Source organism: Neofelis nebulosa, chromosome 7 (assembly GCF_028018385.1).
Source record: "Neofelis nebulosa isolate mNeoNeb1 chromosome 7, mNeoNeb1.pri, whole genome shotgun sequence".
Taxonomy (NCBI): domain Eukaryota; kingdom Metazoa; phylum Chordata; class Mammalia; order Carnivora; family Felidae; genus Neofelis; species Neofelis nebulosa.
In genome coordinates this window covers 112,267,045-112,286,952 of record NC_080788.1, presented here as the reverse complement: position 1 = coordinate 112,286,952, position 19,908 = coordinate 112,267,045, and the positions used below count along the sequence as shown (strand labels likewise).

General features: G+C 46.2%; 1 protein-coding gene across 1 annotated transcript in view; it reads right to left on the bottom strand.

The window, feature by feature from the left end:
• FNTB (farnesyltransferase, CAAX box, beta) overlaps positions 1–19,908 on the bottom strand; it is a 68,690-nt gene that overhangs the window by 38,059 nt on the left and 10,723 nt on the right. Inside the window, exons 2-4 of the mRNA XM_058739332.1 lie at positions 14,892–14,956; positions 2,656–2,728; positions 279–370 (exon numbers count right to left, since the gene is read on the bottom strand). Of these exons, the coding sequence (XP_058595315.1) occupies positions 279–370; positions 2,656–2,728; positions 14,892–14,956 (230 nt within the window). The remainder of the gene's footprint in view (positions 1–278; positions 371–2,655; positions 2,729–14,891; positions 14,957–19,908) is intronic.

Sequence of the window (19,908 nt, the reverse complement as noted above, 5' to 3'; positions counted from 1 at the left end):
CTCCAAGACCAGAGCAAGAGCCAAAAGAAAAGGCCACAGAAGAAACCAGAATCCTTCTCTTGGGAGTTCAAAGTCTTGTTCTACCCACGAGCTCACAATAGGCTTCTAGAGTGGAGGAGTTTCAGGAAGTTACTGGGGTCAAGAGGAGGGCAAGGATTTCTTTGTAGCATGATGTGTTTTTCATTCAAAATCAATAAAACAGAAACAAAACACAAGGAACCCCCCAACTCAAAACAGAATTTCAGAGAACAGCCCAGGTTCCCTGAAGCCAGACTCACTCTGTGGCCACCATCTGGGGGATGGGTTCATCCAGTAGCTCCAAGCTGTGCAGAATCCAGTAGCAGAGCCATGGGCGGCTGGCATCCAGACACTGTGAAAGGCACAGGGGAGAAAACACACCCCTCGTTCAGGCTCATTCCAAGATGCTGCTGACAAGGCAACATCTGTCTCACCCCAGCAGCTTAGAAAGGGGGAGGAAGGCACCCTATGAACAATAAACGAATGAAGGACACTTTGCTTTGTGGCCCCAGCCAGCAGCTGAAATGAACACGTGTGCAGAAAGGACAATGGGACAAAGAAGTTTACCTTGCCCCCACTGGGTCCTTCCCTGACAGGCACCTAAGGAAGGCTGAGCAGAGGAGTGCCCACATGCTAGGAAGTTAAGTGATGCTGTCTTCTCAGTGCAGACCCAAGTCGACATATACTCTCAGAAAGGGATTTCCTGGGATTAACTCACTCATTGAGTCAACAAATATTTAGCATGTCCTTGTGTGGGCCAAGCATTGCATTAGACACTGCGGGCAAAATAATGAATAAAATTCAGTTCCTACTGTTGAGGTTCTTCGGATATAAAATGTGTGTGTTTATCTGCAGAGGAAGAGGGCTCTGGACAGATGCATTTAAGCACAAGTTACCTTATCGCTTTACGGAACAAGATGGCACATATCACATGTATACATGTACCTGAATAACGGTATGTGCTGTAATGGGCAGAAGCAGAGTCCTGAGGGAGCACATGAAGAGCCTAATTCTGCCTGGGGGGCTGGGAAAGGCTTCCCAAGGTCATATGTGAACAGCTTTGGATCCTGATTCAACCCACAAACCTGTACTGAGCATTCAAGGCTAGGCAGGCAGGTAGTATTATTATTCCAGTTTTCCAGATTAAAAGTACATAAATAAGGTCCAGAGAGATGAACTTTTCCCAGATTACAAAGACATCAAATGTCAAAGCTGAGACAGGAAGTCAGGTTTTTGGGACTCCCACACCAGTGCTCTTTCCAGTGGCCCAAGCTGCCCTCCTCATAAATGTGCTGACCATTCTGGCTGTGGTGAGGCCGCCACCTGGGGAGCAAGTGGTGTGGTTCTGGCCTGTCTGGGTTGCAGTCCCAGCTCTTCCGCTTACAGTTACATGTTTTTGAGCAATGACTTAATCTTCCTAGGCCTGTTTCCTTATCTGTAAGAAATACTCACCTACCTCACCTAGCAGCTGTGAGGATTAAATGAGATAAGGCATGGTAAGCTTTCAGCCCTCTGTTCAACTGTTCCCTGGTATGGTATTAACTGTATCAGGGCTGACTGCACCCTAACTACAGAAGACTCACAGCAAAGATTGAAAATGTTGAGCCAAGGCCAGGTCTAGCCCGGGACCTGTACTGTTTGTTCCCTGTAGCGTGTTGTTTTTTTAATTAGAATTAGTTGCAACATTTAAGCACTGGGAGATTCACACAGAAATCTGGCTTCATTTGAAAAAAGCAAGAGAGAGAGAGAGAGAGAGAGAGAGAGAAAGAGAGATCTGGCAAGCCTGGGTCTGCGTTCCTGGATAGCAGCACCTGGCAGCAACACAGGAAAAGCACAGGGCCTTTGGTTTGCTTCAGTCTCCCTCCCACCCACCCACTTCTCTTATTTATGCTACCTGCTTGGGTCTACCGGCATTTCAGTTGGACAATCCCTGCTGCAAATAATCAAATGTAGACCCCCAAATAAAAAGCAAATGAAAAGCAAGGCTGCTGTGTGTAAAGTAAGGCAGAAAGACTGGAGCCCTCCTGTTGACATTTGTCCTCTGCCTGTCACCTTCCCAACACCCTCCCCCCACCACCTCCTCCACCACCACTGCCCTCCCCTGAGGCCCCTTGGTAGAACCCCAGAGCTCTGAGGAATGGGATTTAAAATGCACTCTAAGCGTGGGCATTTTTATAGTGCTAAACTGTGTTAGCCCTCGCTGGGATTTATACGCTGATCCTTTGGCCAGCATAGGAATTAGATCGGCTTATAGGGCAAAGGATTAGCGATGGACAGGTAACTGCCTTTCAGCTAGCTGGCAAGGGGCATCCAGCAGAAAGCACGAGAGCCCCTCACTGTGATCTAACGGTGCAAGAAAGTGCCACCCCATCTAGGGTGCTCTGTCCTTGGGTTGGGGGTGGCGGGGGGGTGGGAAGGAGAAGACTGGAAGAGACCTGGTTCTGCCCTTTCAGAAGTGGGAGTCCCAGCCCTGTGGCCCAGGCTCCCCACTCCCCATGAACCTACTTCCTGCCACAGCCACGTGGTACAAAGAGTGACTCTGCAGGAGGCCAGGCCGATGGGTGTTTTACATTCCAACAGAAAAAAGGAGGACCGTCTGGCTGACCATCTGACAGAGCTCCTGGGCAGTATACTTACCTCATAGGCGTCGGTCAGCTGTCGAAGGCCTCTTTTCAGGTAATGGAAGTGCTTCTCCCTCTGCAAAATAAGCCTGGAAAGACATGGAGCTTGAAAACTTCCACCCTGCTACAGAAAACGTGTGCACATACATACACTCCCAGCTTTGGGACAATCCCCCACCCCCCTACCACCAACAAGTACGTAACCAGCATCCCCTTCAGCTCCCAAGGGCAGCCAAACCAGAGAGAGGCGGCCAGCACCTGAATGTCCCTAACACATCTGAAAACGTGCTGGCAAATGTTCTGGGTGAGTTCCTCTCCTTCATGGTAGGTGACTCTGGGCTAAGTGAAAAGCCACAGTGAATACACAGGCCAGGCGATGACAAACCGTCCAGAAAGCTCCTGCAGGGTTTCACTGTGAACACACATCTTGTGGCTCCCCACCCTGTAAGCAATTCCAATCTGAGCCTCACCACTTTCCTGACTTGGTTAGCCTCTGACATTTCAGTCATTTCTTCTGGGGTCACTTCTCCGAGGTGGGTCGTTCATACCCTGCCTGCCCCTCAGCTGTGCGTCTGTTATTCCCTCCCTGAAATTCCACCTCCTGCGTGCTGACCCACTGCCCTGGCCAGGGGATCATAATCGTATTCTGCAGCCAGCCGCTCTCCTTGGCACTGACGTCAGCAACACTGGCCTGTAAGGTGGAATGTGCCTCCTGTGGCCACCTGCATGAGCAGGGCAAAGGACAGGGGCTGCAGGGGGCCACACTTCTCGCTTGGTCTCACAGAAGAGGCCTGTGTGATTACAGAAGGAATGAAAAAAGAACAGAATGGCAAGACGTCCCCTGTGCTTACTGATAACACAAATTAAAAAAGAACTGTTCTGTTTTCTAGGTGATCCATTCCAAAATTGTTTGGGGCACCCGGGTGGCTCAGTCAGTTAGGCTTCTGACTCTTGAATCGGCTCAGGTCATGATCTCATGGTTCGTGGGTTCAAACCCCAAGTCGGGCTCTGCACTGACAGTGCGGAGTCTACTTGGGATGCTCTCTCTCTCTCTCTCTCTCTCTCTCTCTCCCTCACTCTCTGCCCCTCCCCCATTCACATACATGCATGCTCTCTCTCAAATAAATTTTAATGAGTTTTTTTTTGTTTTGGTTTTGTTTTTTGAGAGAGAGAGAGAGACAGACAGACAGAGCCTGAGTGGGGGACAGGCAGAGAGAGAAGGAGACACAGAATCTGAAGCAGGCTCCAGGCTCTGAGCTGTCAGCACAGAGCCCGATGCGGGGCTTGAATTCACGAACTGCGAGATCATGACCTGAGCTGAAGTTGGACACTCAACCGAGACATCCAGATGCCCCTCTCAAATAAACTTAAAAAAATAAAATAAAATAAAATAAAATAAAATAAAATAAAATAAAATAAAATAAAATAAAATAAAATAAAATAAAACAAAAATTGTTTATTGAACTCCCACCGTACCATGCTCAGAGTAAAGCCATTAATGTAGTCTTCACCTCAGAAAGTCTCTCAGTTCAGTACTGGAAATGACTTAAAGACACAAGTGGCTACGATATAAAAAACAAATGGGTAGATTTCATGAAGGAAACAGATAAAATACTACCAAGGCTCTAAAGCCAGGGGCTGGGGGCATCTCATTAAGAAAGGAACGATCAGGAAAGGTCGTGTGGAAGAAGAGGAGTATAAGGCGGGTGGCCACGGTAGAGGGAAAAAATGTTTACCGGTAGAGAGGCTGAGGAGATGGTAGCCAGAAGGAAAAGAAACGAGCAGGTTCAGACGAGTGCTGCCCAAAAGAACTTTGTCAGCGATGATGGGAACGGTATCTGTGTTGTCCAACAGGCAGCCACCAGCCACAAGCGGCTACTGGGCGCATGAAGTGTGCCAGTGCAACTGAGGAGATGAATTTCAAATTTTGTTGCATTTTAGTTAATTTAAGTTTAAATAGCTGCGGGAGGCAAACGGCCACTGTATGGTGGAGCACAGGTATAAAGTGTGCAAGAGGTGTGGGGGAATCTGGCCTGAATATTAGGAATAAAGGACAAATGGCCAAAAAGGCAATGCAAGCCCTTTTATAGGGGTCTGGGATGCCAGCTAAGGAATTTCTACTCAATTTAAGTAGGCAGAGGTAGACGCTGGAGGTTTTCTTCTTCTTCTTTTTTTTTTTTTCCCACTTCAACTGTGTTTATTTTTTTATCGAAGCATAGTTGGCACACAATGTTAACATCAGTTTCAAGTGTATTACCTAGTGATTCAACAAGTTTATGCATTATGCTGTGCTCACCACAAGTGAAGCTACCATCTATCACCAATATCTCTGTCTGACTTATTTCACTTAGCATAATACCTTCTAGGTCCATCCATGTTGTTGCAAATGGCAAGATCCCATTCTTTTTTTTATGGCTGAGTAATATTCCATTATGTATATATACCACATCTTTATCTATTCATCTATTGATGGACACTCAGGGTTGCTTCCATATCTTGGCTATTATAAATTTTTTTAATGTTTATTTATTTGGGGGGGCACAAAAGTGGGGGAGGGACAGAGAGAAAGGGACACACAGAATCTGAAGCAGGCTCCAGACTCTGGGCTGTCAGCACAGAGCCTGACATGGGGCTCAAATCCACGAACCACGAGATCATGACCTGAGCCGAAGTCGGACGCTTAACCGAGACACCCAGGTGCCCCCGTATCTTGGCTATTGTAAATAATGCTGCAATAAGCACAGGGATGCATATATCTTTTCAGATTAGTTTTTTTGCTTTCTTTGGGTAAATACCCAGTAGCGGAATTACTGGATCATATGGTATTTCTTATTTAAATGTTGAGCAACCTCCATACTGTCTTCCACAGTGGCTGCATCAGTTTGCATTCCCACCAACAGTGCAGTAGGGTTCTTTTCCCCCTACATCCTCACCAATGCTTGTTATTTCTTGTCTTTTTCATTCTAGCCATGTATAAGGTGAAGTCCTGAAGGCTTTGAGCTGAGAAAAAAAATGAAAAAAACTAAGCTTTTAGAAAAATTATCTGGCAGCAGTAGGCGTTCAACATGTATTTACAAAGGAGACTGAGTGAAAGCACTAAGCATGGAGAGAGATGAGGTGGGAACACTGGGTAAGGCGGGTGCCAAGAATCTACCAGAGCAGAAGTCCTTAGAGCACTCAGGGCTCAACACCATGGTGACCCACGGGCAGGGGGGCTGTATGGCACAGGAAGTCTATGTGGGTGAGGACGTCAGTCGCACTGTTGGAAACACATGTGAGACTCAGGAGAAGGCTCCAAGTGACACAGACAGACTAGGAGTCATTTACCTGCATGCAGGTGACAGGTCAGGCTGCAGGAGTAGAGGACAAAGCAGAGAGAAAAATCTGTATGCTGAACTGGGGGAGGACCCATCCTTAAGGGCTCAGAGGCTGAAGAGCCAGAGGAGAGAATTAAAGAACGCTGCATATGTGGGAGGAGGACAAAGGCAATGTTGTGTCCCAGGTGAAACAGGAGGAGAGACCCCCATGGAGGTATTTAACAGTCGCAGATGATGCGGCAAGACTGAGGAAAAAGAGAACAAACGATAAAGTGGCTGGTGACCTTAGGAGAGTTCAGGGAGCAGAGAGAGCAGATTCCAGATCACAAAGAAGAAGAGAAGGACAGACTCACTTTCTCTTTCAAGGAGCTCCAAGGGTCAGGACTCAGGGAGTGCCCACTCTGTGCGGGCCGAGCATCCTGCACAGAGCAGTGGACACTGACCTGAGCTACAGCCCTGTGTCCAGAGGTGGACACCGATGAGCCACTGGCAGCCGGGGCCCCATCCGACAAACAGAAAGCCTGACGGGCTCTGGCAGCACACAGGAAGGCACAGAGGATCAGAACTAACTTCCCAAAGGACACAGCACTACGTCAAGAAACGAAGGAGACCCGGGACATGAGTTAGCCAGCCAAAAAGAAGGGGGTGGGGCAGGCGCTTCAGGAAGGGAACAATGTGGCACGTTTGTGTAGGGTCAGTTCAGCGGGAGCAGAGGTACAAGGTAGTGAGCCATGAGCAATCAGACGGGAGAGGTACAGAGGCGTCAGGCCACGCAGGACTTATAAATGCGTGGGGAGTTTGACTTTAAACCGAAGAGCAAATGGGAGTCACTGTGCTTCAAGCATCAGATGGCCCTTGAAAAGTCCATGCTAAGTAAAAGAAGCTGTCACAGAAAGACCACATAGTGTATCATTCTGTTTATACGAAATGTCCAGAAGAGGCAAATCCACAGCTGAAGTGGTTGCCAGGGGCTGGCTGGGAACAGAAGGATGGGAGGGGGATAGCTAAGGGGGACAGAGTTTCTCTGCGCGGTGATGAAAATGTTCTAAATTAACCGTGGTGATGGCTGCACAACCCTGTCAATAGACTAAAAACCACTGAATTGTACACTTTAAATGGGTGAATTATATGATATCCAATATCTGAATTGTATCTCAAAGCTGTTACAAAAAAATAAAAGGCAAGTAAAAAAAAAAAATTTTTTTTTTTTTTTAAGTTTAGTTATTTTGAGAGAGAGAGAAAGAGAAAGTGCAAGTGGGGAAGGGGTAGAGAGAGAGAGAAGCCCAAGCAGGCTTCTGTCAGCATGGTACCCGACGTGGGCCTCAAACTCATGAACCTCGAGATCATGACCTGAGCCACCCGGGTGCCCCCCAAGTAAAAAAATACTAAGGCCATGGCTGAAGTATTTTAGGCATGGGGAAGACATGGTCAGATCTGCATTTTCTAGATGGCAGGAGTGGCAGCAGGCTGAATGGGGTGGGGTAAGACTAGTGACAGGAAACCAAACCCACAATCTAAGTGTGTCTGTGGTGTGGGGGGGGGGGGGGAGAAAGACAACAGAGTGGCAGCCTGATGGGGCACTGGGGGGAAGGCAAGTGGTTCAGCCACAGAAGAGGTAAAAAATGCTTGAGAGCCAAGATGCTAAAGATGCAAGAGCCCAGGATGAGCACTGGGTGTTGTATGGAAACCAATTTGACAGTAAATTTCATATATTAAAAAAAATTAAAAAATTAAAAAAAGAAAAAAAAAGATGCAAGAGCCCAGAGAAAATCCACCAGCAAAGACCCCCAACGAAGAGGGAGGAGGGTTGGGGTGGAGAGTTCTGGGTTCCTTCTCCAGGCTTCCTGTTTGTTTTCCCAGGAAGAGGAGGGATTTGCTTAGGTGCGCAGTCTAGGAGAGTCTGGCAATAAGGAAGGATGCTCCATTCTCAGAGACAGACATCATGAGAGTGTGACATTAGACAAACACAGGACTTGGAAGTGGGGGAGGGGGGAGGAAACTCATGCGGGACAACCTGGAGTTCTCAGGAGTCAGGGGCAGGAGCAGGGGAGAGTTGTGGCTTGGCCACTGGGGGAACGTGTTAGGAAACGTACAAGAGGTGAGGATAAGAGGAGCGCGCGGAGGTAGTGAAGGCCTCGCTGGAGCGGGTGGTACCACTTCTGGTGAAGCCACACGGCAGGCGCCGTCACAGCACTTTGCTCCTTGGAAATCTCAACGGGACCCTTCAGCAGAAGCAGGGAGACGGATGCCATGGGAAGGACCAGGAGGGTGAGACGAGAAGGAACGAAACGAGACCAGGGAACTGGTGAAACAGCTCACAGTCATGCTGGCCCAGGCCGAGAGGCTGGGGGTGGGGTGGGGGGCGGTAGGATGGAGTGCAGACGAGGAGAACCCCAAGCCAGGTGGGGGCAAATACAGAAAGTGGAGGCAGATCGCCCAATTTCTAACTCGGAAAGGACTGACTCACAGTGGGGTTTTCTACAGGTCAGCCCTCTTCTGTTGAAGAAACAGTCACGGGAATTTGAATACGCCAAATACCTTGAGATGCTAAGCCACAGAGCGAGGGGAGAAGGGAAAGCCAAAGAGATCACCAGCCACCTCATTCGGAAATGGGAGGCCAGAGAGCATTAAAGGTCTCCTGTAAAGAAGGGTCTGTGACCCTGAGCACAATGCGGGGGAAAGGGGCCAGGTGAGAAAGGGATGCGTGTACTGCGATTCCCCGGTCAGTAGGCCTCCCCACTCCGATCCGTGTAACTCTGAGGAGAGCTCACACCTGGCTTCAGCACCTGTGCCCAGCACAGCGCAGGCTCTCAACATCTGTTTGTCAAATGAACAGAAGAAAGAATAAAGGCACCGTAAGGACAGTTTCCGATGGACCTAATGAGACTGTTCTCCCTGGATATATGTCCCTTCAACTTAAAAGAATGATAAACCTCCAGGGGAGTTCAGGTTCACTCAGAGACAGCAAGGAGAGGGGCGGCTACACTGGCTCAGCGGTCAGCTCTCGCTCATGCTCACACCCACCGTGCTGAGGAGACCCGCCGGCCAAAGCTGACCTTCATGGTGGGACTGAGGATTCTGAGAGAGCCCAACTAGGCACCTAAGCGCGCACCTAAGTAAATCCCTCCTCTTCCTGGGAAAACGGCAACAGGAAGCCTGGAGAAGAAACTCTTTTCCTTCTCAGCAATCCTCACTTGACAAGCAAGGGGCCTTTCAGTCACTACAAAGCGAAAGACCTCAAGGGCAAATGCTTCCCTGCTGAGTCTGACTGACTCTTCAGGATCCTGCCTCTGGACACTTGGAACCTCACATGCCCAGAAACACCTAATTGAAGGGAGTCTCACTCACCTTTTATGCAGCACTGGGTTGGCCCCTGTGGGCAGGTTCCCCCACAGCGCCCTCCTAGCTGACCCTCTCTCACAGCCAGGCCCTAGCAGCCCTACCAGGAGGGAACTGATAAGTTCCTCTGGCTTGTTTTATCTGAAGACCAGCCACACGCAGGAAAAGAGGAATTCTATGCGGAAAGCATTTCCACCAGGGAAACTATTCTCTTTCATTTTTGTCCACTTAATCATAAATACATACACAGAGGCATGCACCCACATACATGCTAATGCCGATATGTATAGATACTCTAAAATCTTGCAAAAGGTTTCTTTGTTGGGGTGCCTGGGTGGCTCAGTCAGTTAAGCATCCGACTTCAGCTCAGGTCATGATCTCATGGTTCGTGGGTTCAGGCCCCACATCGGGCTCTGTGCTGACAGCTCAGAGCCTGGAGCCTGCACTAGATTCCGTCTCTCCCTCTCTCTCTCTCTCTCTGCCCCTCCCCTGCCTGCGCGCTCACTCGCCCTCTCTCTCTCTCTCTCTCAAAAATAAACATTTGAAGGAAGAAAAAAAAAAAGGTTTCTTGGTTTATATAGAACTTCAAGGGCCACAATGCTAATTGACTGAATTTCAACTTCTCTGAGGCTTATGATTGTTTTAAATTAAAGGGTCATATATCCAACTTCTTTTGGCCAGCCACAAATTGTATAAGAGCCTTACCGTTTTGCACTCAACTGTGTCCCCCAAAATTCATATGTTGAATCCCTAACCCCTAGTATGATTGTATTTGGAGACACAGTCTTTAAAGAGGTATTTAAGGGGGCACCTGGGTGGCTCAGTCAGTTAAGCATCTGACTTCTGGTTTCAGTTCAGGTCATGATCTCATGGCTTCGTGAGTTCAAGCCCCACACCAGGCTCTGCACTGACAGCATGGAGCCTGCTTGGGATTCTCTCTCTCTCCCTCTCTCTCTGCCCCTCCCCCACTTGTGCTGTCTCTGTCTCTCTCAAAATAAATAAACAAACTTGAAAAAAAAACAAGAAGTATTTAAGGTTAAATGAGGTCTGGTGACCTTATAAGAAGAGGAAGAGACACGAGGGAGGAGCATACACAGGAAAGGCCACGTGAGGACGAAATGAGGAGGCGGCCACCTACAAGCCAAGGAGACAGACCTCAGGAGAAACCACCCCTGCTGGCACCTTGATCTTGGACCTCCAGCCTCTAAGACGGCGAGAAAATAAATTTCTGTTGTTTAAGCCACCCAGTCTGCGGCATTTCATTATAGCAGCCCTAACAAACTAATACCCTTGCCATTCCTTTATTCTCAATTCACCTCTTCCAAAAATCTTTTCTGTGTAACGAGTTAAAACCGAAAAGCTAGGGCTCCTTCCCTTTCCTTCCTGAATAAGTCAGCCCTAAACCCGTGCAATTAGGTGAAGCAGAACAACACAGGCTCTGTGAAGGAGTGGGGCGGCGGGGCAGGGAATCCAAGTGGATGAGAGGGCCATCTGTGTGGCTGTGCAGAGGGGGACAGGAGATGGGGACACACAAGAGAAATGATCAAGTAAGTAAACATGTTAAAGATATTGGGAGTCCAGTTCCGCTGTCCAAAAAGGAACTTAGAAATATATGTAATTGTATATTGTAAATACAACATAATTTCTTACTATGGCTTGAATCCCATTGGGTTTCAAGACCCTTCGTGATGTGCCTCTACCTACTTCTCTCCAACCTCAACTCATGCCCTCACCAAGCTCCAGTCACACTGCCTTCTTTGTGCCCTTTTCTTTGCAGTCTCAGGACTCCAGCTAATGCTGTCCCCTCTGCATGGAACACTCTGACCACCTCCCAAACTGACCAACTCCTACTCTCCCTCTGGGTCTCATCCTGAGAGCCACTTTCTTTGAGAGGCCTTCTGCGATAGACTGAATGTTCGTGACCCTTCAAAATTCAGGTGGAGATCCTAATCCCCAGTGTGATGGTATTAGGAAGTGGCATCTCTGGGAGGTGATTAGGTCATAGGAGTGGAGCCTCATGAAGGGATTAGTGACCCTATAAAAGAGGGTCCAGAGAGCTCCCTCACCCCTTCCTCACGTGAGGACACAGTAAAAAGATGGTCATCTATAACCAGGGAGTGGGCCCTCATCAGACATCAAATCTGCTGCTGCTTTGATCTTGGGCTTCCCAGCCCTAAAAATAAATGTTTGTTGTTTAAACCACTCAGTCTATGATAAATTGTTGTAGCAGATGGAATAGACTCAGACACATTCCCTCACTTCCCAACCTAAAATACATCCTCTCTGTTCTTCTCTCAGAGCCTCCAATTCCCTTCTTTGACACTCACCCCATTGGTAATTCTGTATTTGCATTTGTTTGTTTAATGGCTACCTGCCCCATGAGGCTGAGAGCCCAGTAGGGGCAGGACCTGGGTCAGCCTTGACCACCCTGTTTCCCAAGAGGAAAATTACATGTGAATATGTGTGTGTGTGTGTGTGTGTGTGTGTGTGAGAGAGAGAGAGAGAGAGAGAGAGAGACAGTGTGTGTGTGTGTGTGTGTGTGTGTGCTTAGTTGATGCATCTCAGATTTCTCACTAAAGCTAATGTAGTAAGTGGAAAAGAGTAAATACACAAGTGTGTGGAATAGTGAGAATAACCATGGGGAATGAAAAATTAACTTTCACAGGAAAGCAGGCTACTGGCAAACAAAAGTGTTGAAAGCATCTCACTCCAGGACAGGATGCAGGTTTCACAGTTTTAGAGAAGGAGGGAAATCATTTATAGAATAGGGAATAATTGTAGGATGGATCAACATTCAGCTTCAGCCTTGAACTTCAGCCAAATCTGGTAGATATCTGGCTGTGGCACTGGAAGGTTCAATAGGCAAATATCTCCCTCAGCATCATTCCTAGCATCCCTGGACCTGTGCGTGGTCAGTGGTCCTGAGTGTGTGTGCGATTCTATCACACAGATCGGTATCATAACCTCAAAGACAAACAAGCCATGCTGTTTAGATTTATTGCTAATAGCAGAATATTCAGCTCAGCTAAAAAAGAAGCTTTGTTCCTGCATTGTGTCACGCTCTTTACATTTGACATCTAAAACGTTGAATACTGAAATTGTGAGAATATTTTAAAAATTTGCTAAATTTTCAGGTTTATTCTTTCATCCTAGAAGTTTGTTCTAGGATGTGATATCTGGCTTTAGCCTTCTATTGATATGTTGATTTATATCCACCATTCACTCAGCCATTCAGCAAAATATGTAACATCTCTAACATTAATTAGTGTGCTGTGACATAATGAAATGTTTACTGGCATCCTTTAAAACACTCATTTTTAGAGGCAACAATGACAAAATGGGAAATGTCAGATTCCTGAAATAAACCCAGAGCCCTGATATATTCTAAGAGGATCCAAACCCAAGAGGAACATTTTTGTTTTCCACCCACACCTGACCTAAGACCTCTGAATTCAGGGGATTTAATGTTTTTTATTGTCCTCCACAACCACTTCCAAAACACAACTTCTTCCTTCCAGACTATGTAACCTCCCATTCCCCTTCAGAATAAAAGAAAAGTCCCAGGGCTCTATTCTGATGGTGGGTGAAAAGGGATGTCAAATGATCAAAGGTCCCTTTGGGGACCCTGGGGACATGTATGTGTGCACAGAGCCTTAGACAGTAGACAGAGACTCAGCCCAATCAGGTGAGTCACCAGGGAAGCAACTGCTAAACACAAAGACCCACTGAAAGCAATCACGCCCCTCACCACCACCAAGTCCCTCTGCCTCTGGGGAAGCCTCCCCTGGACTGGGCAGAGTGGGTGCCCACCTGCCCCCTTCAGCTGTTTATTTACTTTTCTGTAAAAATACTCTGCTGTATCTTTAGCACAAATGGTAGATTACTTCATATATTTTTCTGTATTTTTATTTTTCCATTTAATGTATCTTAAGAGATTATTCTAAGATAAAAACCATATTTAAATAAAAATCTGGGAGAAAATAAATGTTTTTAAAAACCTACTTTAAAAAAATCTTTGGATTAAAAAATTTTTTTAAAAAGTGGGGGTGGGGGGGGCGGGGAGAGCACCTGGGTGGCTCAGTCGGTTAAGCGTCTGATGTCAGCTCAGGTCAGGATGCCACGGCTCCTGAGTTCGAGCCCCGTATCAGGCTCCGTGCTGACAGCTCAGGGCCTGGAGCCTGCTTCGGATTCTGTCTCCCTCTCTCTGTCCCTCCCCTGCTTGCACTCTGTCTCTCTCTCTCAAAAATAAAAATAAAGGTTTAAGAAAAAATTTAAAAATTTTATTATTTAAGTAGAGGTGACATACTATGTTATATTAGTTTCAGCCCCCGAGCTGTCTAAACAAATGAGCTTCATTTCCTAATCTCCAGCTGTGGCATTCATTTATTGAGGCCTGACCTTTAGGTTAACACAGAGATTTAGTTTAGCAGTTCGGGAAAACACTCCTTTCATTAGTTGGTAATTTCCCTCTTTCTTTTCCCAGGGAAGAAAAACAAAGATAACCTTCCTACCTGCCTTTCCCTTTTTTCCAATTTGCCTTTTCCAATGATTTTCTGCCTTGGCTCATCAGAACTTGCAGAAGAAAATCTCTTTTTCAAGGAAATAGTGGCAAACTACAATGGTGGGGAATAAAAGCCACAAGGTTCACTCAGGCTAGAACCATGTGTCACGCTTCAGTCAGTGAAGGCACCCAGGCGCAGGGGCTTGGGCAGGGGCACCTGCCCTCCGCTCCCTACAGCCAATCAGCCAGCAGCCCCGCTCGCCTTGGCCCAGAGGTGGTCCAGACAGCATGCTGTGTCACTGAGGTAAAATGATGGCCACACACAGCTTCAGACTACTGATCCATCCTGATGGCTGGAAATGCGATACAGTCCGGTTCTAGAGGAACAACCCGTGACAGGAAGAGGCATGCTAATAAAGGGAGCCAAGAACCTCAGGAAGCTCTAGTGTGATACGGTATAAGCTAGAAACAAGAGAAAATAAAGGTTCAACTTAACTAATAAGTTTCGGCTTATAATCCCCTTTTTGGAATCTCTGACATCAAATTGCTTAGAAAACTTTAACTTGCTAAGTGCCAAGGAAAGCAAAAAGGCGCTGTTTATTTTCTCCCCAGAAACTGAATCCCTGGGAGCAGCTGCACGCTTAGCAACAGGGGCCAGGCTGGGAGAAGGCGCAGCTCGGCCCATCCTCCCATCAGATCACAGCATACATCAAGAGAATCCATCCTTTGCTGCCCCCTTGGGCTCTACGTCTGTTTCAAAGCATAATCCGAGAAAGAAAACCACCAGAGTAGCAGGTCACAACTAGCAGCAGAAACATGACTTTCCTCTCCCCGTCTTCAGAGCTCAGAGTTCAGGCCTTGAAGGGTACCCCCACATAACACAGGCTGGCTCAGCTTGAGGGGAGCATCTCCTCTAAACCGCTAACAGAGGAAGGGCTTGGGGTCACATGCTTACCCAGGGCACTACAAGGTCAAGAAACCCGTCTCATGGCAGACTTATCCCCCAGGTTGAACAGGCTCATCATGGAGGAAAGAAGAAAGGCTCACAGAGGAGGGGGTGTTCTCCCAGATTCCCTCAAACTCCTAAATGCTTACCTTGGTACAAGGTGGTTGAACTTGTAAGAACTGAAGACGTCTTGGATCTTTTCTTCTACTTTTGCCTGGTAAGAACGCAGGAGATGGGAGAGAGAGAAAACAAATACCAATGAGCCTCTATCAACTTTTTCTTCCTGTTGCCACAAATGCCCATTGGTTGCAGTTGCCTGGTGTGGTTTTGTACTTCACAATACTGTAAGACTAGAAACAGGGACTCGGCAGGGTGACAGGCTCAGGACAGAAGAAACAGAGAATGATCTATACCAGGCTGGCATTACAATCGACTTCTGAAGTAAACCATCCAAATATCTAAACTAATGGCAGTTCTGGAGTTTGGCACACTGGTATCAGTTACTTAGGGAGCAGACAAGGCATTTTGCTTGAGAGATTTACGCTCACCTGCTCTATGAAGTTCTTTAGGTGTTCACTTAACTGGCCATTCACAAATACAAAATTAATTCCTGCCAAGGGTCATACTCCTTATTGGCAGACTGAACTGTTTAAATACAGATTGAACAGTATTAAAATTCCCTAAGGGATTTACAAGAACATCATCGATCAGTGAAACACCAAAGAAACAGCACATCTGGTCATTGGTCCTAAGTCACAGAAAGGACTCCACAGTCCCAGAACATGAAGGATCTCGGAAAATCAGGTCACAAAAAAAAGCGGATCCCCTGTTTCCCCTGAAGACCTATCACAACACGGTCACACAGTTCAGCTTCTGTAAGGAAAGGGTCCAGCAATGCAGGAGTGGATTGGTTAACAGGATACAGGGTTTCTCCTTCACTGGCATCCCTGTTCTTTGTAGTGAGGCATGTCCTCATTGAGATTTCAAGATACATAATAATGTCCTCTCTGGGAATTTCAAAATGTATTCTTTATTTCCGAATCATCCACCGAGTTAGAGCATCTAGTCCCCTGACGTGTGTGCAAGAATTATTTGTGATGAGGAGGGGAGCGCTGATGTGAATCATCTAAAATGGCAGCCAGTCTCAAATCATTTATACTTGGTTTTAGGATATACTTTGGTATTTGCCTATAAGCTGAAAGGGACAGAAAAATATACAAAAAACATACGTCAGTAAGATCATAAAGATTTGCCTACAATATACTGTTAGAGCTAAGTGAATTGATGAGTTCTGAATGAAACAAAACCAAGTGGGAGGAAAACTCACTTCCTTTACCCCAGTACAAATCCACACGACTTAGTAATATTCCAGGGCAAATGGATCACTTCCTTAGCATTCTGACGTTGAGACCCCTAGGAAGAAAAGCATTCAGCCAAGAGACCCACCTCAGCTCCCCCTAGTACAACACAGCAGCCAAGTACTAGATGAGGAAAATGGAGGTTTATCACTAAACTTGGACACCTGACAGACATAAAGCAGAAAGTGCTTAAAATATTCCCAACACAGTGTCATTTCTCTTCGGATTTCCTAATCACTCTTCTGCAGAATGAACAAGTGATATTCCAATGCAGTTAGTAACGAACTCATGCCTGAAAATCTAAGTTATGAATTCTAATAAATACCTGAGTGTTATAGGTCAGCTGTTCATAAAAATGGACAAATAACAATTCCCTTTATCTTCTCTTAAGAAATGGCATATTTTTGGGGTGCCTGGGTGGCTCAGTCAGTTTAGCGTCCGACTTCAGCTCAGGTCATGATCTCGCGGTCCATGAGTTCGAGCCCCGCGTTGGGCTCTGTGCTGACAGCTCAGAGCCTGGAGCCTGTTTTAGTTTCTGTGTCTCCCACTCTCTCTGACCCTCCCCCATTCATGATCCGTCTCTCTCTGTCTCAAAAATAAATAAACGTTAAAAAAAAAAAAAGAAATGGCATATTTTTGGGGGCGCCTGGGTGGCTCAGTCGGTTAAGTGGCCAACTTCAGCTCAGATCATGATCTCACAGTCTGTGAGTTCGAGTCCCACGTTGGGCTCTCTGCTGACAGCTTGGAGCCTGGAGCCTTCTTCAGATTCTGTGTCTCCCTCTCTCTCTGCCCCTGCCCCATTCATGCTCTGTCTCTCTGCCTTTCAAAAATGAATAAATGCTAAAAAAAAAAAAAAAAAAAAAAAAAAAAAAAAAAAAAAAATCTTAAAAAAAACTGGCATATTTTTCTTTTTGAAAAAAAATTTATTTTAATGTTTATTTTTTTTTTTGAGAGAAAGACACAGAGTGTGAGTGGGGGAGAGGCAGAGAGAGGGAGACACAGAATCTGAAGCAGGATCCAGGCTCTGAGCTGTCTGCACAGAGCCCAACGCAGGGCTCAAACCCACAAACTGTGAGATCGTGACCTGAGCCAAAGGCAGATGCTTAACCGACTAAGCCACCCAGCACCCAAGAACTGGCATATTTTTCTAATGGCTTCATTGAGATATAATTCACACATCATTCAATTCATCTACTTAAAGTGCATGATTCAATGGCTTTTGGTCCACTCACAGAGTTGTGCATCCATCACCACAATCAATTCTAGAACATTTTCACTACCCAAGAAAGAAATGCTGCACCCATCAACAGTCACCCCCAACCCTCCACCCTCCCCAGCCCCTGTCAACCACCCATCTACTTTCTATCTTTATGGATTTGTCTATTCTGGATATTTCATATAAATGTAATCACATGATATACAGTCCTTTGTGACTGTCTTCTTTCACTTAGCATGTTTCCAAGCTTCATCCATGTTGTGGCATGGACCATTACTTCACTTCTTTTTATTGCCAAGTAAAATTCCATTTTATGGATATATCACATTTAGTTTATCATTCATCAGTTGATGGGCATTTGAGTTGTGTTCCCACTTTGGGACTATTACAAATAAAGTCACTATGAACATTCTTATACGGGTTTTTGGATGGACATATGTTTTCATTTCTACTTAGATACAGGCAGAGACCTAAGGCATGGAATGACTGGATCATATGGGAACTCTAGGTTTAACTCTTTGAGGAACTGTTAGGCTGTCTGTTTTTTTAAAGTTTATTTATTTTGAGAGAGAGAGAGAGAGAGAGTGCCAGAGGGGAGGGGCAGAGAGAGGGAGAGAGAATCCCAAGCAGGCTTCTCACTTGTCAGCGCAGAGCCTGATGAGGAGCTTGAACCAAACTGTGAGATCATGACCTGAGCCCAAGAGTTGGATGCTTAACCGACTGAGCCACCAAGGTGCCCCTAGACTGTTTTCCAAAGCAGGAATACCATTTTACATTTCCACAGGCAATGTATGAGTGTTCTACTTTCTTCACATCCTTACCAACACATGTTATTCTTTTTTTTTTTTTTTAACGTTTATTTATTTTTGAGACAGAGAGAGACAGAGCATGAACGGGGGAGGGTCAGAGAGAGGGAGACACAGAATCTGAAACAGGCTCCAGGCTCTGAGCTGTCAGCACAGAGCCCGACGCGGGGCTCAAACTCACGGACCGCGAGATCATGACCTGAGCCGAAGTCGGCCGCTTAACCGACTGAGCCACCCAGGCGCCCCCCCAACACATGTTATTCTCTGTGGGTTTGGTTATACCCATCCTAGTGGCTGTGACGCAATGTTTCATTGATTGCAATTCTCTGATGGCTAATGATGTTGACTATCTTTTTAGGGGCTTATTGGCCATTTGTATATCTTCTTTAGAGAAAAGTCTATTCAGATACTTCATTCTTTTTTTTTATTATTGTTGTCCTTTTATTACTGAGCTGTAATAATTCCTTATATATTCTAAACACAATCCCTTATCAAACACATGATTTACAAAAACTTACTCCCAGTCTATGTGTTGTCTTTAGGAACTGGTATATCTTAGAAAAGGATCGCTAGAGCTCACAGTATGGTTTCTAGAGTACAACTTTAACGTTTATTTATTTTTGAGAGACAGAGAGAGACAGCACGAGCAGGGGAAGGGCAGAGAGAGAGGGAGACACGGAATCTGAAGCAGGCTCCAGGCTGTGAGCTGTCAGCACAGAGCTCAATGCAGGGCTCAAACCCACGAACCGCGAGATCATGACCTGAGCCGAAGTCGGACACTTAGCCAACTGAGCCACCCAGGCACCCCTAGAGTACAACTTTAAAAATAATGCTTAGCAATTAGCCTGCAAATGTTTTGACAAACAGTAATGGATTAATATAGAAATTAAAAAGAACTCATCTGAGGGGGCGCCTGGGTGGCTCAGTCGGTCATGCATCCATCCGACTCTTGATTTCGGCTTAGGTCATGATATCACGATTATGGTATCAAGACCCGCATCAGCTCCATGCTGGGCGTGGAGCCTGCTTAATAAAGAACTCATCTGGTGTAGAGAAAAATCAAAGTAATCTCCACAACATGCAACATCCTTTTTTGCCTTCCCTTCTCCCCACATAGCCTGCCAAGTGTTATATAAAATCTGAGTAAATTTGTTACCGAGAAGACGTAAGCATTCTTTGCTCTGATTTGTGTAGCAGAAGGAAAGCAGATAAGCTATTTGTATACAAAGGCATTACCATAGCAGGCCTGAGGCTGCTATCCTTAGAAAGTCCAGCTTGAAAGGTTGACCCTTGGATGCTGTCTGGAAACCTGAATTTGGAGACACTCCCCACCATTCCCAGAACTGATGAGTGGCTCACTGTCCTGAAACTGCATACACAATCTTGTTTATGCTGAACAGCTACTTTCTTTCTGGGAGTCTGGAATGTGGAGACGTGCTGAGCAGAAGGTATGTATGTGACGAACCCCCACTAAAAACCATGAGCCCCAAGTATCTAACAAGCTTCTCTGGTAGACAGCACTTTGCATGTGTTGTTACAATTTGATGCCCGAGAAATGAAGCACATCCTGTGTGACTCCACTGGCAGAGGACTCTTGGAAGCTTGTGTCTGGTTTCCTCCAGACTTCACCCTGTGAGCCTTTCACTTGCTGATTTCGCTTTGTAGGCTTTTGCTGTAATAAATCATAACCACGAGTACAACCTATATACTGAATTCTCTGAATCCCTGTAGTGAATCAACTAGGGGTAGTCTTGGGGACCTCCAACACATTAGGAGATTTAGAAAT